At 46.6% G+C, this 23,267-nt stretch overlaps 1 protein-coding gene across 1 annotated transcript; it reads right to left on the bottom strand.

Annotated features, from left to right (window-relative positions):
- Positions 1 to 1,731: 1,731 nt before the first annotated feature.
- CNDP1 (carnosine dipeptidase 1 (metallopeptidase M20 family)) lies at positions 1,732 to 22,443 on the bottom strand. The gene is made up of 13 exons (XM_006874543.1): positions 22,383 to 22,443; positions 21,789 to 21,847; positions 17,351 to 17,476; positions 16,739 to 16,888; positions 15,903 to 16,065; positions 15,099 to 15,187; positions 10,635 to 10,835; positions 9,397 to 9,481; positions 7,147 to 7,307; positions 5,657 to 5,821; positions 4,271 to 4,412; positions 2,245 to 2,392; positions 1,732 to 1,798 (listed from the first exon to the last, which is right to left on the bottom strand). Exons 1-13 carry the CDS (start codon positions 22,441 to 22,443, stop codon positions 1,732 to 1,734), a joined length of 1,617 nt encoding a protein of 538 aa, XP_006874605.1.
- Positions 22,444 to 23,267: the final 824 nt, after the last annotated feature.

The following is a 23,267-nucleotide window of genomic DNA, read 5'->3' as shown; positions in this document are numbered from 1 at the left end:
GACTTCAGGACTCAGAAACCAAAGGGGAGAGTCTGACAAACTGAAGAATTGTCCTGCTTGTGTCTGAAGACCAGCAAGGGTCTAATCTTGGCCTACTGCTGCAGGACTTGACGAAGTTAAGTTGTTGAAAGGAGCAGTGAGTTTAGGAATGTGAGTGTGATGGTCAATGTTAATGCTTAACAAGGCATTAACAAGGCCCTGGTGTTTGATCAAAGGCTAGTTTAAATATTTCAATGAAGGTAATTAACATGTAGATGAGTTGAAATAAAGGAAATTACCCTGGATAATTCCAGAACACTTCATTGTGCTTATAAGGAACCTGTACATAGACCAAGAGGCAGTGGTTTGAACCTAACAAGGGGATACTTGAATGGTTCAGAATTAGGAATGGAGTGAGTCAGGGTTTTATCATTTCACTATATTTACTCAGTCTGTGTGCTGACCACATAACCTGAGAAACTGGATTCATTATGTGATGAAGAATGTGACATCAGGATTGGAGGAAGATTCATTAGCAACCTGAAATAGACAGATGGCACAACCTTGCTTGCTGGAAGCAAAGAGGACTTGAAATACTGGTGAAGACCAAAGACCACAGCTTCAGTTTGTACTGCACCTCAATGTAAAGGAAACAAAAAAAAAAAACAATCCTCACAACCAGACTAATAAATAACAAAATGGTAAATGGAGAAAAGATGAAAGTTGTCAAGATTTCATTTTGTTTGGATCCACAATGAAGGTCATGAAAGAAACATTCAAGCAATCAAAGACATATTGCAGTAGGCAGATCTGCTACACAAGACCTCTTTAAAGTGTTGAATAGCAAAAATGTCACTTTGAGGAGTCAGGAACCCCTAACCCAAGCCATGGTATTTTCAATAGCCTCATTCATGTGAAAGTTGGAGAATGAATAAGGTAAGGGAGACCATAGAAGAATGGATGTATTTGATTCATGGTATTAGTGAAGAATATTAAAAGTACCATGGATTGCCAGAATAACAAATCTACGCTGGAAGAAATACAACCATAATGCTCCTTAGATGTGAGAATGGTGCGACTTCATCTCTCGTACTTGGGACATATAGTTAGGAGGGACCAGTTCCTGGAGAAGGACATCATGCTTGGAAAAGTAGAGGGTCAACAAAAAAGAAGAAAACCCCATAATGAAATGGACTGACACAGAGGTGGAACAATGGGCTCAAACACAATTGTGAGGAAGGACCTGCACGGCCAGGCAGTGGTTCCTTCTGTTGTGCACAGGGTTCCTAGGAGTTGGAGCTGACTCAACGACACCTGTCAACAACAACAACCCTATAATGTGGGTGGGCCACATCCAATCAGTTGAAGGCCTGAAGAGCGAAAACTGAGATTTCCCCTAACAGAAAGATTCTGCCTCCAGATGTAAGACAGGCATGCTACTGGGGTTCCAGGCTACCTGTCATCCACAGATGTTAGATTTCAACCCACACAATCACCTAAGGCAATTTCTTCTTCTCGATCTCTTATTGATTCTGTTTCTCTGGAGAACAAAAGGACACATTGAAACATTTCCAACGTCTTATCTTGTAAATATTTTATTACTGGTCCAAGTGTCCCAAGACATTGTCAGGGGGAGGAGGAGGCCTAATTTACTGATAGACAATACTCTGGGTCTTTAGTTTCTATCCCTATCCAAGAGTGTGGGAAAGGGTCTGTCAGTGTGTGAACATTAGTTGGAAGATTCCATCCTTATTAATGCAGTTTGGCCATCTCTAGGAAAAAGGCAGCGAACAATTTGGATCCCTCTATGTAGTTCCACCTAACACAAGAAAAAAAAGAAATCCAAATGAAGGAGAAAACTTGGTCTGTCATTTAAAGAGAAAAACATGGTATTATCAATTCAATCTAGTGTTTAACAGGCTATTCTGAGATCTGAGTCTGAAAGCACTTGGTAAATTCAATGTGAAAACAGCATTATTAAGCGAATAGATTCAGTCCTGAACCATCATCATTAAAAAAAAAAAAAAAAAATCCATTTTACTCAGTCTCTTCTTGTTGGCATGATGTGGATGCCCAAGCCCAATGTTTTCTTGGTTCTCCCTGGTCTGAGAAGTTGAGATGCGATAATCTGCCAAGAGTATGCATGTCCAACACTTATAAACATCCTTTAGAGTAATAAGCTTCGACATTAACCGAGTATGGATCACCAGTATGGAGAACCTGGGATTTGTGCAATGAGGGACTAGTCCCCAGGGATGGGCTAACCTGTTGATTTTTTCATTCTGAGAATGTTCTCCATCATCAACGGCCCCCAGTGGAAGCATCATCACACTCTTCTGGATGATATCCTGAAATATTTTGGCAACTGGAATGGTTGATCCATCCCGAATCATATCAGGCTCTATTCCAAACACTGAAATACAGGAAAGGAAGGCAGTGACCTGGTCAAGTCCTCAAGTTTGCTCTTTCATTATCTCTTTTTCTCTTTCTAGTCATTATGATGATGCCTGGGGCAGTTAAGCTCCTTAACATCATGCAGTTTACATCCTAAGAAATCAAGGGAGCCAAGGGAGAAAACAAAAAACGTGGTTGCCTTCTTTAAAATTGTTGCTACGTGCCATCGAGTTGGTTCCAACTCAGATAGGGGCTCCGAGGAGCGAATGATGGGCTTGAAATGCTGACCTTGTGGTTCGCAGTCCAGTGTTTATCCTATAATGCCACACCAGGAGTCCTCTTTTAATTACCCACTTTAAAAACACATTTTAAATAAAATGTCATGACTCAAAAGAGATTGACTCAAGATGAAACCTAATCCTCCAGAATGTACCCTGCCTCATTAACAAAACTGCCTCTAACCCTCCTTACTCGCCTCAAAGAGTTAAGGATCTACAACACAGTGGACAGTGACATTGGATCACACCAGAGAGTATGATCACTGCATGATTCTGAGAACATGGCCTACACAATTCAATCCATAACACCTTCCGTGGTTTAGACTTTCTGGAAGGGCAATGGTCAGAAATGAGGAGAGACATGAAGAATCCCTCTCTCACAGGGAACTGACATGGTCAGTGCCCCACTGTGGACTTCTAGCCACTGAACTCTGACAAAATGCATTTATCACGTCAGGATATTATGGCATGGCTGCCTGGGGAAACGAAGTCACCCATCTACCATCTGACCACTTCCCCTGCTTTAGGGCAGGCCTTCAAACCTGTTCAGAAGGGTTCGGTAACTGGTATAGTAAAACAAGAGTCACATCTGTGCTGCATACCAACCAAATCTGCTGGGTTTTGACTTCAGTAGGAAACCAGTTAGAAGCCCTAGGAATGCAGTGGTTATGCATCGGGCTGCTAACCACAAGGTCAGCAGTTCGAACCCATCAGCTGCCCCTTAGGAGAAAGATGAGTCAGTCCGTTTCCATAAAGATTCTGACCTTGGAAACCCTGTGGTTCTACTTTGTCCCGTAGGGTCGCCATGAGTAGGAACAGACTCAATGGCAGTGAGTAGAAAACAGACAGCTGTGCCCCACTCAAACATGGCAGTCACCTGCACCACTTTGGATGTACACTGCTTTTCTCCAGAATCCTGCCACTGCCCTTCCTCCTGCAAGTGTCAGAAGCCTGATGTGGGAGACCCAGGTCACCATTTTCCTGGTATACAAGCTACAGATGCGGGTGTCCTTTCTCCCTGTCCCTGGCAGGACTGCCCAGGAGAGGGCAGAAGAACACAGTGGCAGGGAGTGGTCTTCATGGGGGCAGCGACCAGGGCCCTGCCATTTATGGGCTGAGCACTTTGAGCTCTTGCTATGTAAAATGAGGGTCCTGTGGCGAGGGTCACATGAGGTGGTGTCTATAAAGTCTGGGGGAAAGAATAGAACTGCCAGGAAAAGAGTGTCAATATTTCAGCTTTAAATGATCCACTCTGTCCACTGTCCACCAGACGCCAGCCATTAATTAGCCCCACTCTAAACAGGTCAATCAAAATGTGCTAAGACCTGCATTGAATTTCCATTTATGAAAATGGAAAATTTGGCAGCGGGTATTGGTGATGACTGCTCAACATGATTAATGTAATCGATGCCACTAAGTTGTACATGGATAAGCACTGGACTGCTAACCACAAGGTCTGCAATTCAAACCCACCCTCTGCTCCTCAAAAACGCTATCCAGGATTGCTGAGTCAGAACCGATTCAATAGCACTTAACAAGTTGTACACCTGAAAGACACTGGGTCAACGTTGTATTATATATATTTTGGCAATCATAACAAATAAATCTCAAGATCTCACCCGTTCTGATGGCTTGTTTTGCTGCCACATACTGGGTATCTTTTATATTTGCGATCCATGGCTGGATTCCCAACACCATAGAAACAGTCATTTGGTTGGAACTGTTTCTTCTAGAGAAGGTATCTTCAAGATACTGCTTCACCTAATGGGAAAAAGATCGTTGCAAGATACTCATACAACAAGCATATTACAAAGGAGCCCTGGTGGGTTGTGTTGGACCTCTAACCACAAGGTCGGTGGCTCAAACCACCAGTCACTCCACAGGAGAAAGAAGGCAGTCAGCCCCAGCAAAGATCTGTAGTCTCCGAACCCCTAAGGAGCAGTTCTGTTCTGTCCTATAGAGTCACCACAATTTGAAATAGACTTGGTAGCAGTGAGTTTGGTCTTTGTTGTTTGTTTGTTTCACTGGGAAACTGATTGAAATTTTAATCTGGGGATTTCGCCTTCATTTTGCCAGAGAACAATGCACACTGGGAGCTGGAGAATCCATGGGCAATAAAAGAAGATAACAGGATAGAGACTGAGGTCAGGTGGGGGCAGGTGAGAGGTATTCTTTCACCTCCTTCACTCAGGGTCTGTTGAACTTACATGAGGTAAACTGGATAGTGGCCTGATGGTTTAGATACATCAATCTTTCCAGGCAACATTTTTATTCATAGCAATGGGTTCAAAGCAATGATTTCAAGCGTTCTACTGAAGTGAAGGTCAGCAGTTCGAAACTACCAGCTGTTCCGCAGGAGAAAGATGAGGCTTTCTGCTCCCGTAAAGATTTACAGCCTCGGAAACCCTGTACAGGGTCGCTATGGGTCGGAACCGACTCCACGGCACATAACAACAACAACAACAACTGAAGTGAAAAGGAGCTCTGGTAGCATAGTGGTTACAAATTGGGCTGTGAATCTTAAGGTCAGCAGTTCGAAACTACCAGCTGTTTCATGGGAGAAAGATGAGGTTTTCTGCTCCCGTAAAGATTTACAGCCTTGGAAACCCTGTACAGGGTCACTATGGGTCGGAACCGACTCGACGGCACTTAACAACAACAACAACAACTGAAGTGAATGACTTGGGCTCCAGCTAACTGTGGGCAGGTGCCTGCCCCAAATCTTGGTGACCAATGTTGTCTATACATCTACCATTTATATCAAAACAATTTTCTATCACTTCCCCTCCCAACAGCTACTCATTGTACTACTGTAATTGTATGTCGTCAAGGACAGATATTTTTACTGGACAGAACTGAATAACTGGTGTGCTGATATTTGCCTCAGTCCTCCTGTATTGAAAAAAAATGATACTTGAATGCCAACCAGTGAAATGTCCCCTACGTTGTGATGTGTGGCACTTGGAAATATGCTGCCGGGCAGAAGAACTGTGAATACTTGTTACCTGTTTCTCCACCATGGATGCATTCATGTGAGGGACCAGACGGATGGAAAACTTCCCCACAACTCGCCCAGGAATGACTGTTTTCGCTCCAGGCTCATCAAATGCACCCTCAATCCCATGGATGGAAAGCGATGGGTACCTCCACAGGTGCATTAGAATTTCCTCCTACGTGAAGATAGATATTTACAAGGAATACTTCATTAAAGCTTGGCTGAAGGTGTTACTTGTATCACCTATGTCTGCACCTGAGACACTTCTCATGACAAGTGGATCATCACTTGACTCATGGGTCTGGGCGAGTGACCACAGGTGGGCAACAGCATCCAAACTCTCCACCACTGATGAAACTCCTGTTTCCCCAAACTCCACAGTCTGTAACTCCTTTCGGCTACTTGGGTTTGAATGTAACTTTCTATGCGCAATCAGTGCAAGAACCTTGGTGTGTTAGATGCATTTCATTATTCAGCAGCCTTCAAAAAACTCTGTGTATATTTGGACCTGCTTGCTTTCTTGTCAAAGAGAAGAGATGGATTTCATCATCATAGTCCCTCTTCACTTTGCTGTCTTTCTTTCTTAGCACATTCCTCAGGAACCAGTGTACCAAACACCATAGCAGACTCACATTAAAAATCAGGAGGAGAAAAAAGGGGGAATAAAACCCCTAAAACATCTAAATTCACCCAGTCAGGAAGCTGCTTTCAACCTAAACCCAGTTGCTATGAGGTCAGTTCTGACTCCTTGTATGTTAGAGTGGAACTGTGCTCCACAGGGTTTTCATGGCTGGGACCTGTTTGGAGTAGGTGGGCAGGCCTTTCTTGTAAGACCCCTGTGATTTGCTGCCTACCTTCAACCTTTTTGCTAGTAGTTGAACTCTTGACTATCTGCACTGCTCAGGGAGTTGATGAATCTCCTTCTGGCTGTAAATTAAGCGTCTAACAAGAGCATCTGACTCTGGGTTCACTTAGAATGCAGGGCAGTGATGCAGTAGTTTACAGGTCAGCTCCTGTTGCTCTTGACTTGACCTGGGAAAATGAATGATTGGCGGTCCTGAAGCTGGACGTCTCTCACTCATTCAACAGGTAAGAGGCCCAGTTTACCAGTTGAAGGCAGATGTCAGGTCTGGTGTTCTAAGCAGCTTTGATGGGAAAGCAGAGATAACCGTGCAGTCATCAAACTTAATGCTGGTGTCTGCAGATTCCAGGATAAGGGACCCAGAAAGCAGCCTGGAAAGCCAACATGTCTGGAACCCAACATCTCCTCTGAGACACTGAAGTAAGTGCTGACAGTAAATTGTTGTTCAGTGCCATTGAGTCGGTTCTGACTCATAGCAATTCTTACAGGGTTTCCAACGAATGACTGATGGGTGTGAACCACCGACCTAGCCATTAGCAGTTCAGTGCTTATCCTACCATGCCACAACAGGACTCCCTGAGAGTAAATTAGAAAAATGCCATCTTTCAAATGATGCACCAACTTGTGAGCATACATACCTTGGTGTCAAATAGAAATTTCTTGACCTGGGTGCTATTCCGGTACTCTCTGAGGTCCAGCTCAATGGCCTCATACATGTTTCTCTCCTCCTCTGTGACTGGTGCCACACTGTCATAGATTCCTGGAATCAGGATCTGGCCAGACGTATCGACAAGGCTCCCTGTGAGATGTACAGAGAGAAGGGAGGCCTGGAGCATCAACATCACTGGTCAACAAGACAGCATTTCCTGCTGGAGTGCAGCCCAGGTCACCAACTGAATGCACAAAGCGTATGAAACGATGACAGCAGGTGCAATTCACAAGCCACTGCTATGGGTTATTGGTCGATTGGTTCCAAGAAAGAACTGTAAACCAGCATGCTTTTCGCCCATTTCTGCACCAGATCTGCCTCCCCTTAGTGGAAGAGCACACATGTATGGAGACAATGGGATTAATCCTGTGTTCAGCCGTAGTCAGCAGTTACCATACTCAGGGGGAACTGAAGCAGACTGCTAACGCTGCCATGAGTCAGTGCCAGTGGGAGAGAAAAACCCGTGCAGGGAAAACAGAAAATGAACCTCTCTTCCCTAAAACATTAAGTGGCATTCTGTCTTTTGGAAACCACCAAAATTCCTCAAAGGAAAATGACTTGTGATGCTGTCAGGACAAGAATTACTTTTTAGAAAACCCAGGAAACCACAGGAAATACATATTCAGGATGTAGAATCCCTATGTAATGAATGTATGTTGTTGTTGTTAAGTGCCATTGAGTCAATTCCAACTCATAATAACCCTGTAAAGGGTTTCCCAGGAGCGGCTGGTAGGTTTGAACCACTGACTACATGGTTAGCAGCACAGTGCTTAGCCTACAGTGCCACACCAGGTGAATATATGATTACATGCTGTCATTAAGTGCCTTCAAGTCAGTTCAAACTCATACGACCCTGAATAAGGTTGCTGAGGAGTTACAGGTGGGTTTCAACCGCAGACCTTGTGATTCTCAATCAAGTTGTTATCAAGTACTGTTGAGTCAGTTCCCTGTATAGGGTTTCCGAGGAGCGGCTGGTAAGCCTGAACAGCTGACCTTATAATTCAAACTGACCTTGCAGTCCAGTGCATTAACCTACAACACCACACCAGGACTCCATATATATATATCATATATAACTGCTATATCTGTATAGATTTAACATAGTTCTATATCATGATATAAAATATGATTCCTTATCTGAATTTATTTATGTTTTATTGGGGTAATGATGGAGCAGGAAGCTCTCCCACGGACAATGGAACCGAAAACTGTGAGGCAGCTCCCAGCAGCTGTACCATGTGAGTGGGTGGTACATAAGTACAAGGCCAGGGGGTGCAAGTGGGGCTGGGGCAGAGCTGTGCCACTGGGGAAAAAGAGGGACTGTTCTCAAACAATCCCCAAGGAATGTCTGCCCAGGGAGCACATTTTTAGATGTTCACATTTGCCCTCTGTGCTTGGCAGGGACGATCCAGGTCTTGTAGGGTCTGAGCTTTCATCACATGAGAGTCTCTTTAAAAAGAACACTAACTTATGGGTGTCAAATTGCTAGTGTTGAAGAAAACCTGGTTTACTGGTCTGAAAGAGTAATTCTTAGAGTCAGAGAGTGAGTCTTCAAGTCTGAAATGGAACCACCCCCAGACATCTACTTTCTACCATCACACAAGTGTTAAGTGCTATCGAGTTAGTTCTGACTCATAGCAAGCCTGTATAGTTTCTGAGGAATGGCTGGTGGGTTTGAACTGCCGATCTTGTGGTTAGTCACAAGACTAGTGTCACACCAGGACTCAAACTAGCCTATAAAGTGAACAATAACACCAGGGAGAAATGTGCTCCTCACAACAATCAACTGTAGAGACCAAAAGGGCAGTCTTTTCCCCAAAACAGAGCTCAAAAAACAGGAAGGGGCAGGAAAGAAAGATGAATGGAAACAGGAAACCCAGGAAGGAAAGGGGAAAAGTGATGTTACGTTGAGGAAGGGTTGCAACCAATGTCATGAACCAAACTTGTCTGAATTGTGAAACGGAAACCTAATGTGTTCTGTAAACTTTCACCCAAACTACAATCTAAAAATACATATCACCATAATCAAAGGCCAAAACTGTTTAGTTGTTCCTATGGTTTGAGGGAGGAGTGTGGTCTGTCTTCTACTCTACCCTGCCTCGTAGCTAGTTTGGAAACCAAGGGAGGAGGTGACACCTGGCATCAAGTACTTCATACGTAAAATGAAGGAAGACATTACCGAGAAGGGCAACCAAGTCTGCCATGGGCTCGTGAAGGATGCCACCAAAGGTACCTGAGTGGAAATCCTGGTCTCTACACGCCACCTGCAGAGAGAGGGAAAGATAGATGTGCCTCACCTTCAGATTTCTACAGGCCTTCCTCACAGGGATGGTCCCAGATTCGAGGGCACTTATCCCTACATCTCAGTCAGACATGTGGAGTCCTGACCCCTCGCCATCGCTTCACTGCCCACTGCTTCCTGAAAGTGGCTTCATTCCCCAGCCATTCCGCTCATACCGTCCTACCCAAGACCACCAGGGCCTTCTGGCCCAATGACTGATGCTTGTACAGTTGTCTTCCTCTTGGCTTCACCCTATACTGTTGACCACCCTCCTTCTGGAAAACGTCTCCTCCATGGATTCTGAGAAACTCTGTCTCTTTTCTTTTCTTGCCTTCAGGATAATTCTATTTCTTATGTCCCTTTCATTAACTTCTATTTTTTTATTGCCTTCTCCGCCAATCAAGTTAATATATGTCTACCCTCTAATTAGTAATTTACCCTCACTCACCCTCCCACACCTGGTGACCATCAAAGACTGTTTCTTTCAGTGTAAGAACCATTATAACCGCAGTCTCATACAGTATTTGTGATTGACTAATTTCACTAAGCATCCTATCCTCCTCCCTCCTCTCAAGGTTAATATTTGCCTTTCTTCCTCTCTTAACTGTTCTTACTGGTACGTCTGACCTTTTGCATCAACACCGGACTAACACTTTGGTTGCTTCCAGAGCATTGCACTTGGGTGGGCTTCCAGTATGTCAGTAGATCTAGAACCGAACTCAGCAACTTCTCTTAAAACTACTTCCTGTCACCTTGCCCATTAGCAAAACAAGGAGAGATGCCAGGCCTGAAAATTCCTCACCTTAGAATTTCTCATAGGCACACCATGATCTAACCAGTTACCAACTTCCAATGAGGATTTAAAAACTGTGACATAGGTTTATTCTCACCCTGCTCTCCTGCCCAGCTATATCTTCTTTTCGCCCTTTAGGGCAAGATTTGCATTTTATTGTTGTTGTTGTCCTTGAGTCAGTTCCTACTCATACCTATCCATTATACCGCTTCCTGGAGTCCTAGTATGGTGCTATAGGATAAGCACTGGACTGCTAACCTCACGATCAGCAGTTCAAACCTATCAGTCACTCTGCAGAAGAAAGATGAGACACTCTTCACCTCCTGCAGCCCTGTGCCAATACCTCCACCGTGAAGTAGCTGTTCCCTCGGGTCCCGTAGGTGAGTGCGGGCTTCCTCCTGCTAAGCCACAGATTGTCGGAAATGACGATGTAGTCCACGTTGGAGAAGAAACGGTCTGTTTCTCTCTGGACAGCTTCCTCCAGAGCAATAGAACCGGCCTCTTCCATCCCTTCAATGATGAACTTAACATTCACTGGGGGTTCCTGAGTTTGACAACAGAACGACACAGTTAAAAACTGCACCACCTGCCCACTCACATATTAAAATGCCAAGATTCATTTGTATTTCGAATGTTGGTGCTGTTGTTGATAGGTGCCCATGCACACAGAGCACCAGACCTTTCTTCTTAATCTCTTAGTCTCGAAGTCCCACTGAAACCTGTTTGGCATCAGAGCAACACACAGGCCTCCACAGACAGGTGGTTGCACAGAAGGTGCCCTGGCCGGGAATCACACCTGGGTCTCCCACATGGAAGGTGGGAATTCTTCCACCGAACCATCTAACAGAACCCACTAATCCACTGCTGTTGGACCATAGCACCCTACAGGGCAGAGCAGAACCGCCCCATGGAGTTTTCCAGGCTTCAAACCTTTACAGAAGCAGACTGCCTCATCTCACTCCCACAGAGCAGCTGGTGCTTAACCCACTGTACCACTTGTATTTGACATAAATACATGAAGTTGGGACACACTGTTAAGGGGTAGATTGCTTGCATCCCCAATAGCTCTGTGCACAACAGGGGAGGTTTACCTCCGAATGCACAGGAGAATTCAGGTGAAGCCCTGAAGGCATGTATGCCCCACAGGGCCCCCTCTTGCTCACCAGTTTAATGTTGATGATAAAGAACTTGGGGGAAGGGCGAAGAAATCCCCAAGGAAAGAGCAACATCTACAAAGCAGAACTCTGCTGTGCTCCTGCAGAGCAAGACATTTTCCTTTCTCCCCAAATGGAACTGCTCAAGAAAGATTTCTCAGCTACAAATTGCTTTTCTGTCCTCCTAATTCTGAGCATTATAAATGAAGGCCTTTTCCTTTGAGAGGCGGTCTGATGTTTAAGCCTCAGGAGCATTCTTAGTTCAAGACTGTTATTTCTCAACTCTGATTCCGACCTGCCTTGTAACATATTCACAGGCTTTGATCTTGTCAGCAAAATGGAATTTGAGTTTTTCTCTAGTTAATATCAGGGCATGGAAGAGCCCCTTTATCATTTATACAATGTGCCTTTTCCCACATTTGGTTTGATCTTTTTGTATCTTCATAATTTATAACTTTGTGTCTTTGAGAGTCATGCAAGGGGATGAGGGAAGTCTCCCAAAGCAGGAGAGGTCTAGAAGGAATCCACTGCCGACATCCTCACACCAATTAGTGCTAATGAACTCAGGCACAATGAGCAGAGGACTGGATATTAGAACAAAAGGGGCCTTGGGTCATTCAGCTGAATGAGAATAAGGATTCATTCAAACGTACCATTGGTACTTCTGCGTGCCTGAGGAAATCAGACAGACGTTCTGAAATCTTCATATTTGAGAGCTTCTTAAACCAAAATAGATAAACCTGCTGCTGTTGAGTCAATTTCAACTCATAGTGACCCTAGAGTGCAGGTCAGAACTGCCACAAGGCTGCCATCTATAGGAAAGCAGACCGCCACATTGTTCTGTGGAGCTCAGGGACACAGGTGGGCCCCACCACTGAACAGCGAGGTGATTATCCACTGTGGCACCAGGACTGGGGAAAGCTCTTTATTAACATCTAACTAACCAACAATTAAGTCCTGGGGTGGCTGTGGAGAATCAGCACTGGACCACAGGGATGGTGGTTCAAACCCACCAGCCGTTCATTGGAAACCCTCTACAGGGTCGCTATGAGTCAGAACAGACTTGACGGCACTTAACAACCACCACCACCAACTTCTGAGAAGTGGTTGGAGAGCCTAAGAATTTTCTGACAAATCATGTCTAATAAATTACAAATCAAGAGCTACTAAGTCTTAGAAGAGGCTTGCAAGCCCTGTCCCCACAAGGGAGTCCCTGTCTCTATCTGTGAAGTCAGCGAGTCCAGCAACCAAGCAAGGCAGGGAGAGAAGAAAGGAGGAAGGGAAAAAGGGACCGATGCTCATTGGTGGTGGTGGTTATGCTGTGGAGTCAGTTCTGACTCATAGTGATCCTATATAAGGGTTCTGAGGCTATAAATCTTTATAGGAGCACAAAGTCTCATCTTTCTCCGGTGGAACAGCTGATAGTTTCAAACTGCTGACCATGAGATTAGCAGCCTGACCCATAACAACTACGCTACCAGAGCTCCTACTAATACTCATTGTTGTTCCGACCCATAGCGACCCCTGTATAGGGTTTCCAAGGAGCAGCTGGTAAGCTGAACCACCGGCCTTGTGGCTCAAGCCGACTTTACAGTCCAGTGCATTAACCAACAGCGCCACATTAAGAACCTACTATTTATCACAGGGTAGCATAGTTGTTATGAATCGAGTTACTAATCTCATGGTCAGCAGTTCGAAACTACCAGCTGTTCCGTGAGAGAAAAATGAGGCTTTCTGCTCCTGCAAAGATTGACAGCCTTGGAAACCCTGTACAGGGTCACTATGAATCGGAACCGACTCCACGGCACATAACAACAACAACAACAACCTTTTGAGAACCCTGATATATATTACTTAATCCTCTCAACAAACCTGTGAGGTGAGTGATGGTTGTCACTCCTAGTTCACAGAGAAGGAAAATGAGGCTCACGGAGCTTCTTGGCTTGTCCAAGTACAACAAATATTTCTTAGATTTTGCTTGTGATTATGCAACTTTGGATTTGAAAGGTGTGTGTTGGGGGGGTGGTGCAGATTTTGCCTTTTAAACTCATATAGTTTATACAGGAATTTCCTTATGAAGATTGCTTTTTTTATAAAGCAAGAGAGAGAAAAAGAGAAAGGCTGGCAGGGAGGGACAAAGAGAGAGGGGTCAAGAGAGAAAGGAAAGAAAGGAGGAGAGGGGAGAGAGGAAGGACCAGCATCCTATTAAAGACTCAGTGTATTCTATTCGGTGCTTATGAAGAGGATAACTTTGTAGTGGTCAACAGGACCCAGCCAGAAAAATGTCTTGATTAAGAAGTTCATCTTTGTAAATGAGATCAACGAGTTGAGTCGTCTGCTTATGTCTCCAGAGAAGGATTCCCAGGACAGTAGAACGGGACGTCCAGGCTGCCTGCTAGCCATCAGCCTTTTCTGCCCAGTCCCCAGAACCTCTTCCAGCATCCAAGACAGCAGGAAGAGCATCTGAACTGTGGTTGGTACCATTTCCCTTTTTGTCTAAAAATAAAGTCAAGTGCCACAGCCTCATGACCTTTTTTTTTTTTTGGCCTTGTTTTCATGCATTATCAGTTCAGGCTCCAGGACTGTTCCTAACAAGAAGTTCTTTACCCTTCCCAAGCCTCACTCTCCTGGTTTGCAAATTAGCATAATTAGAATACACAACTCAAAACAGTATGGGGAAGAGTAAATAAATGTCAAAATGCAGCTTAAAATTTGAAGCACAGTAAGCCACTCAAAGTACCTTCTGATCATCCCTACCCCTACCACCATCATCAATCACCCTCACCATCAGCATCCTCATCCTCACCATCAATCACCATCACCATCACCATCATCACCATCATCATCACCATCATCATCACCATCACCATCATCACCATCACCATCATCACCATCACCATCACCATCATCATCATCACCATCACCATCATCACCATCATCATCACCATCATCATCAATCACCATCACCATCATCACCATCACCATCAATCACCATCACCATCATCACCATCACCATCATCACCATCATCATCATCACCATCACCATCATCATCATCACCATCACCATCATCCTTATCCTCACCATCATCCCACCATCACCATCACTATCATCATTATCACCATTACCTTCATCCTCACCATCACCATCATCACCATCACCATCATCCTTATCCTCACCATCAATCACCACCATCACCATCATCCCCACAATCACCTCGTCACCACTATCAGCATTGTTATCACCGTCATCACCATCACCACCCACACAATCACCATCACCATCATCCTTATCCTCACCATCATCACTCTCACCATCAACCTCACCCTCACTATTATCTTCACATCACTATCATCCCCACCATCCCCAACATTGTCCCTGTCATCATCATCCTCACCATCACTCTACCTCTGATGCTCACCATTACCATCGATCACCATCACCCTTGCTGTCACCCCCACCATCCAGCACCATTCTCCTCCTCAGCAGCACCATTACCCTGATTGTGACCCTTACCATGACTGTCCTTCATCGTCATCACTCTCATCATCACCATCGTCATCATCACCTTCACCATCCATCACCACCACCTTCACCCCTGCCATCCCCCTCACCATCCCCACATCCTCTCTCCCCAACACAGCTGGTTCCCTACCTGCCCCAGAGCTCCGAAAGCGCTCACAGCATTGATCCAAGCTAGAACAGGGCCCTTGTTGTCTGTTGCTCCTCGTCCATAAAGCTTTCCTTTAAAATTGGGAAGAATTTTCAAAAGAATGTTGATACCTCCACCAGTTTGAGTGTGGTTAAAAACAACAACAACAACAACATCACATTACAGCTAAACCTATTAGCAGTGCTTCCTTTTTCCCAGGCACAAATCTTGTTATGGGGCTGCCGAATACGACTTCCACGTACAAGGATTGTTGCCCTCAGTTAGTAAAGATCATTTGAAACCCGAAGCCCTTCTGACCTTCATAGTAATTAGCTGTTTACTCGTCATTCACTGAGAGAGGCCTGAGGACTGTTGGGGGATGTGATGGAACCTAACCCCTCGCTTCGAGATTTGCAATTAGCAGAGGCAAGAGAAGACGATGCATGTGTGTGTTTCCATGAACTTTTTCTTCTTCTTTCTTTCTTTAGAAAATATAATTGACTTTCAGTATTTTTAGAAAGGAAAAGGCATGACCTAAACAACCATCGTCCTCACAACCAAGGTTCCCCCACCTGGGAATCAATTCACCTAAAGTATACAAAAGTTCTCATTTCCCTTAGCAAATGAAAGAAAATAAGCCTCATTCAGCTAACTGGTAGACTAAAAGAACAGCTTTTCTATTTGTTCTTAACAACAACAAATTATGGTCTGGAGCTTGGGACCACATCACCTCTTGAAATCTTAAATCTCACTCATGCAATCCCTTGTTCCTGGAAGCACAGTTCTGACGTAGAGTCGTTCACTGACCATCCACCTCTGTCAGCGTGTATGGGTCTGACAGCCATCCATCCTCCTTATTGGCTGGCTGCACATCCAAGTGACCGTAAAAGCACACGGTGGGTTTCTTTGGGTCGTTCCCCAGTTCAGCTAGGATGATGGGAGGAATTGGAAGATTCTGACCATCAGGAAACTGCAGGAGGAGAATGGGTCACATGAATAAACATGGTTTCTTCTCCTAGAAACTCAGACCTGGCATTAGGAGTCCTGTGTCTACCACTGGGTCTGTGTAGAGATTTGTGGTTTCTCTGAGCTTCTATTTCTCTAAATAGAAACCAGGAGACACCCTTACCCTCAATCCAAGTCCAGAACATCCTCAAAGACACATGGACAAACCTAACTGATCATGCTCTTCAATGAGAATGTCAGCCTCAAGGTGTTACTATTTGGTGGCTAGATCCCTACACAGACCATGGATTGGTGTTAGACCTAAGATTGCATTGGTGATTGGATGGACACTCTGAACAAGGAATCTTTGAGAGGACTCGTTGGGGATGACACATTTGAATATAAGGGAAAGCGCGATTTGGGGGTGACCTGGCCCCTACAGTACAAAATGTGACTAGAGAAGGTGGATGTTTCCATATGAAGTTTGACCTTCACCCAGAGTCCTTCCTATGTGATTAGAAATCAAGCATACAGTCATCTGGGGCTAAGTAGAGCCCTTCATTCTTACTCCTCATTCTTCATCCAGTTGGAATAAAGACTATGGGACATCTCTGTTGAAGACCATTGGCCACCACCACAGTGAGGCACCACTGACCCCACCAGGAGTGGTGATGAAAGGTCAGAGGGACTGGTCATACCTGCTGAGTGCCCATGTCCACACAGTCCACGCTGGCTCCCAGGCGCCGGAGTTTGTCCGCTGCCATGTCCATCATTTTAAAGATTTCCCGTCTGAGCCGAGGCACAGGTTGGACAGAATCACTCTCCACAGCTACCCAGTCCCTAAGCGTCTGCAAGAAAGACAACCCTGTGATCAGCGTGAGAGAGAGAACCTCATGTTCTCCTGGATGCCGCCATGAGAAGACATGAAGTTAGCCAACATTCTAGGTACCTAGCCAGCAACCATGACTGTGGTCTGTTACTCTCCCAGCCTCAGCATCCTCATCTGCACAAGGGGGAGGGGCCTCAGGAAGGGGTCCCTGGGGGAAAGGGGCCTTCTGATGGTCCAGGTTCAGCATGAACCCAGCAAATAGGCGGGCATCTCTCCACAGCCCTTGACACGTGTCCTAGGAACGGCAGAGCACCCCCTTTGTAGGAGGATAACTGAAAGGGGCACTCACAGGAACCAGTGGGCATTTATCAAAGTAACAGAGTCATCAGACGAAACGTGCCTATCTCCCACAAAGCTGATTTTCCACTGGCCCAGACACCCAGAGGGCAGGGACCATACAGGTGGAGTCTGGTTTTCCTACCTGTACAAATTCCTCCTGATGTCCATCAATGTACTGGAAGACCTTCGTCAGAAGTCCCGAGGGTGGTGCAGGGGATGAGAACATTCCTCCTTCCAGCAGTAGCAACAAGGTGAGTGCAGAGGAGACCTGTTAACGGGGGACATGGGACATTTGTCCTCATGCACAGCAGGACTCAGGGACTTTCCAGGACCGCTCTCTGCTTCTCCAAGGCTAGAAGCTGGACCAAAAGGACTGAAGGGGTTGGTGGGCAATGAGCACCACATCCTTCCCCAAACACTTCATGGTAAAAATGTCATTAATATTGCAGAAAGCAAATAACAAGTATATCTTTAACAATGTCTTGCATATGCCCCCACAATACCATCTTTTCTATCAACACACTCCCTGTCAAGGCAACGTTCTGTGTCCCAATGTCAAGGGCAACATTTGTAAGAGACTGAATATGAGTTCACAGACCTCTAGGCATGAACCACACGAGACACAATATTTTGTAAGGAATGCCAACAGTCTTATGTAGTGTTGTGGGCTTTGTGTCTACCAGCTCCTGAATCATTGCTGTTGTGTGCTGTCAACTCTGTCCTGATTCATAACAACCCTGTATAGTGTTTCCAAGGCTGTAAATTGTTACAGGAGCAAAAAGCCTCATCTTTCTTCCAAGGAGTGGCTGTTGGATTTGAACTGCTGACCTTGTGGTAGTAGCCCAACGTGTAACCCACTATGTTGCTGGGCTCTGTAGCCCCTGCAATTAGGTGGTGGTTATGTGCTGTACAGTTGGTTCCGATTCATAGTGACCCTGTACAGGGTTTCCGAGGCTGTAAATCTTTACAGGAGTAGAAAGCCTCATCTTTCTCCCGTGGAACAGCTGGTAGTTTCGAACTGCTGACCTTGTGGTTCGCAGCCCGATTCCTAACCACTCCGCTACCAGAGCTCCTTAGAGTGCTGTAAAAAGCAATGGTATGCTGGCGTGGGGCCATAGGATAAGCACTTGATCTCAACATCAGTATGAACCGCAAAGTTGACGCTTCACACTCACCATCCACTCCTTGAAACCCTGTACAGGGTCACTATGAGTCGGTACCGACTCCATGACAATTAACAACAACAAAAAGCAAGGAAAGAAAGAGAGGGTTACAAACCATGCTCTGCTGAGCAGCTCTGAAGCAGCAGAAATAATTTCCACCTGCTGGCTAACTCGCTCTCCACTTTCTGGGCTGGCTCCTCCCACAGCTCTTCCAAGTCTGTTTTCACCTCTCCTCCTGGAGTGGCGCTGTAGGATCAGCACCGGACTGCGAACCACAAGGTCAGTGGTTCAAACCCACCAGCTGCTCTTCGGAAATCCCATACACTATGAGTCAGAACCCACTAAACGGCTCTTAACAGCAACAACATTAGTGTGGGACCTATGCAGGGACCCCCTCCTTCATGTTCTGACACCTTTCCAATCTCCTGTCCCCCTCCCTGATGTGGCTGTTCTTGGGCCAGCTCCACACTGCACATGGCACATCCTCCTTTTTGGGGTAGCCCTACCTGGAAGCCCTCAGGCCCTTATAGGAAGCATCCCTTCTGGTCCCTAACAATCCTTTAGCAGGCAGCGGCAGGGACTGCCCCTCCAAAGCTGTTGTTGTGGGGGACACTGGCCAAGACCCACAAGTCTAAGCATTTACCTGGAGGCTGAGTCCCCCTCCCCAGTGAATGCTCCCCTCAAAATGGCTCTAGAGGACAGGATGGGAAGAGGGAGAAGGAGGCAAAGGGAAGGGACTTGAGGATGTGGTCTCTGCACAGACCCCCCAAGTTTAGGATCCTGGGAAAGGGGGTCTCACCTGGGACAGGAAGAAGCTGGGAGATGTCGGCACAAGGGGTTCTCATTTCAGGTTGTACACCCTGACTCTCAGCAATGTTTGACCCTGAAATCCTCTCCTATTATGTGATAAAACAATGAGTTTTTCTACGTATGTTTTTTTTTTAAAGAATTTGTTTGTTGTAGCAAAAATAACGAAACTTGCCATTTGTATAATTTGAAAGTGTACACTTGAGCGGCATGCATTACGTTCTTGGTGTTCACCATCACCAATACCTAGGGCTGTGGCATTGACTCTGCCTCCAGTAATGCTTCAGGGCAGAGGAGAACTGCTCCACTGTGGTTCGCAGTTCAGTGCTTATCCTACAGTGCCTGCCACAGCAGAATCCATCTAGGGAGGCAGGGTTTCTTCTTTGTTCATGTTGTGACGTTCTGTTGGTTCGGACTCATAGCGGCCCTGTAGAGGGTTTCCGTGGAGCGGCTGCTGGGCTTTGGTAAGTGGTGTTAAAAGGCGCCCTGGTGGCAGTAAGATAAGTATCAATCTGCTAACTGCAAGATCAATGGCTCAAACTCACCATAGCTCCTTGGGACAAAGGAGGCTTCTGATCCCATAAAGACTTAGAGTCTCAGAAACCCTATATAGGATCGCTATGAATCGAAATCAACTCAATGGCAGTGGGCTTGGGGCATTAAAAGGAGTCCTGGTGGTGCCGTGGGTTAGGCACTGGGCTGCTAACTTTAAGGTTGGTAGTTCAAACCCACCAGCTGCTCCAAGGAACAAAGATGAAGCTGACTGCTCCCCTAAAGATTACCATCTCAGAGCCCCAAGGAACACTTCTACTCTATCCTACTCGGTGGCCCTGGGTTTGGTTTGGTTTGGTTTCGTGATTAAACTCATGTTCGTGAACAATGAAGAGTTTGTCCAGTAGACGGTGCCAGTGAGCCACCAGCTGGCCCTCTGCAGCCTCAATCGCCACCAAATTCATTTCTGATAAGAATGAAGAAAGGGCTTAGAGGTTACAAATTGGGCTGTGAACCACAAGGTCAGCAGTTCGAAACTACCTACTGTTCCGCGGGAGCTTTCTGCTCCCGTAGTAAAGATTTACAGCCGCGGAAACCCTCTACAGGGTCACTCTGAGTGGGAACCGACTCCACATAACAACACAAGAATGAAGAGGCTTCCAACTAGGCTCTGTGCCCTGCAGCCTGTGCCAGGGGCTTAGGGGAAGTCAGGAGACTGTGCAGGAAGGCAGAGTGCAGGGCACAGAGGAAGCTCCAAGGAGACTCTTTGAAATGGAGTAACCTTCTAATGAGCATTTGTTGAGTACTGTGGAGTGGGTTCTCACTCATACAGGAATGAGCACTTAGGATCTCATTTTTCACTTAGTTTCCATTTGGGGGGAAATGGTTGGAAGCCCTTCCCCAGTGAAAAAGAAAATTTAAAACAGCAGCAGTAGCCACAGGACAAGGAAGAAAATGGTCGCTGCACGGTTGGAGGGCAAGGGTCCCAGATTCCAGAGGACCTTGGCCCGGAGACCCCTTGCAGGATGGCGAGATATGAAGGACTCCATTCCTGGCGATGCTTCCAGATGCCTGGTCGGACAGAAGCAAGTCTTGCTGCCCACACTCACCCTACCTTTCTGAAGGCGCCCGGGTGGTACAGGTTAAAGTCCAAAGGTGGGTGGTTTGAAGCCGTCAGCAGTTCCGTGGGAGGAAGATGAGGCTTCCGTCAAGACCGCCACCATGGAAAACCCATAGGGCAGTTCTACCCTGTCCTATAGCTGTGACTCGAAGGAACACAGCTGTTCACTACTCTCCTGTCACCCATGCTCTTTTGTGAAAAATGATTATTTACACACATTTGTTCTTCCAAATCAGGTGCCAGTGGTTAAATTTCTGTCTGCTAACTGAAATGCTGATGGTTTGAACCCACCAGCTGCTCTTAGGGAGAAAGATGTGGCAGTCTGCTTCCAGAAAGATTGTTGTTACATTTAACAACACATCCTCGTAACTGTTGTGTCTGAACCCATCACTGCAGTCATTTTGTCAGTGCATTGTGAGGATGACCACTTTGCGAACCCCACTCCACGCTATGGGGTAGGGATAGGGTGCATGGCACTAAAAGCATGAAATTTGTGTTTGAACAAAAACCCTGTTTTTTACCTCACAGGAAATAGTTTCAACTATGATCTCATAACCCCCTCCCAGGGAGAACAGGATGCGTCCAACTCTTTGAATCTCGCTGAGAACCATTAATTACTCAAGCAGCGGGTCGTGAAGACCCTGAGAATAGAATGCCCTCCGAAACTAGTTGAGAAGGTTCCACTTCATTCCCTCTTACTCTGGAATATGGGTTATGGTTATGAAGATTGATTAATCATTTGATTGATGTATTTTGCCCTAGATAATGTGCTTGCTCTCTGTCAGACACAGGATGGTTCAGGGAAAGCATTCACCTGTCCTCCAGATTGCTGGCTTTCTGTTAACAAAGCTAAGTTGGATCTTTCCCTGTCTCCACGACTGTCTATAGTGACAGGTGGCAAGCTCTCATTTGGTTTGGCAACAGCACTGGGTTTGGTCTGTTTGCCCGCACGACACCTGCAGGGCCCCGGGGAGGCATTCCATACACCATGCCTTTACCTTCTTCAGTTTTCTCCCATTGCAGCCCCTCTCTGACTCATCACTCTTGACCTCCTGGCCTGGAGAACAGAATGGTGACAGTAGGGGCCAGGGTGGGGCATCCTTGCCCTGAGGGTCTCTGGAATGTGGTGGGTGGGACCCACATTGGACACAGGATGCTGGGAGCAGCCGCGTTCATGCCAGCCGGCTGGGGTGAGGTGGCAGTACCAACTCTACACTTGCTGCATGTGTTTGCTCTGACAGTGAGCCCTTCCCAGCAGCCCCGTCCAGCCCTCTGTTACACTGATGCCCACAGCCCTCCACTGTTCCCCCAAAATGAGAGCAATTCCCCTCGGAATCCTCAGAGTCTGAAGGTTCTCCCCTTGCCTTCCTCCCAGCCCCCTACTCCTCATTCTCCTGCACTTGACCAGCTGTGACTAAAGTGGACAGGGCCCCTCAACCCATGACATCTCCCCACAAAAGAGCAGGGGCTCAGTCAGGACAGAGACATGGCACCCTGACTGTGGGCAGAACAAAGATAAGGTGGAAGCACTGGTCTGTCCACTGCTGTTGGCCCTTCTCATCCATCAGCATGGAACCCAGGTGTCTACTCACCCAGGGTCCGGGGGTTAGGAGAGGTGACCTGGGCCTGTTTCCACTTGGATGCACCGATCATAAGTCCACAAAGAAGGCTCTGTGACTCGATTATCTCCACTATCACGGGACTTTAAGAAGGACAAAACAGGCTTTTCTGGATTTTGCTCACCACCCAGAAGGCAGGGCCTGGAGGCAGTGCATTCCTGCAGACAGACTGACCTCAGCAGCCTCCTGGTGGAGAATGGGGCAACTAACACATAGCTTCCTTCGTCGTGCTGGACAAGCTCCAGCCTGGGAGGAAGCAGTGTATCCAGGAACAAAATTCCCCAGAAACCCTAAGACTGCCCGAAGCTGCGTTCCCCTCGCCAAGTCTGCCCTTCAGCTAAGCCGAGCCCCCCTGGACCCCCCGGGAGAGGACTGCACACCAGTTACCCCGACAGTGGGCAGAAGGGGAGACGGACAGCGGCCCCAGGAACCACTGATGAGAGAGGGAGGGTGTAGGAGTCACGTGTGCTGTTTGGGGGGTCCAGTCTGAGTTGGCTGACCTGAGACTGAGGAAAGATACAATGTCCAGCTCTTGGGGTGATGAGCAGTGTGGCACAGGATAACAGGGCAACAGGCTGTTGAGTGTCCAGCCCTCAAGGTGGTCAGCGGCAGGGCGTGAGATACAATCAACAGTGTCCAGCCCTCAGTGTGATCAGTGGCAGGGTGTGAGATATGGGCCACAGTGTCCAGCCTTCAGGGTGGTCAGCGGCAGGGTGTGATATACGGGCCATAGTGTCCAGCCCCCACGGTGGTCAGCTACAGGGCATGAGACATGGGCAACAGTGTCCAGCCCCCAGGCTCTGTAAAGCCCGGCCAGAAGCTGGAATCAGCATACCACCAAGAGCACATCGGTGCACC

The sequence above is a fragment of the Chrysochloris asiatica genome, unplaced genomic scaffold (genome assembly GCF_000296735.1).
Source record: "Chrysochloris asiatica unplaced genomic scaffold, ChrAsi1.0 scaffold00283, whole genome shotgun sequence".
In the NCBI taxonomy this organism is placed as follows: Eukaryota; Metazoa; Chordata; class Mammalia; order Afrosoricida; family Chrysochloridae; genus Chrysochloris; species Chrysochloris asiatica.
The sequence above is the reverse complement of the archived record's forward strand: the minus strand, read 5'-3'. Positions and strand labels throughout refer to the sequence as shown.

Bases quoted from the DNA above. Each gene is read 5' to 3' on its own strand.
- CNDP1 (XM_006874543.1), bottom strand. From the start codon at position 22,443: ATGATCGGTGCATCCAAGTGGAAACAGGCCCAGGTCACCTCTCCTAAC. The intron at 15,188-15,902 runs GTCAGTGAACGA...CCAATTTTAAAG, and splicing joins CACGCTGACAGAGGTGGATG to GAAAGCTTTATGGACGAGGA. The intron at 2,393-4,270 runs GTGAGATCTTGA...CCTGTATTTCAG, and splicing joins AAAACAAGCCATCAGAACGG to TGTTTGGAATAGAGCCTGAT.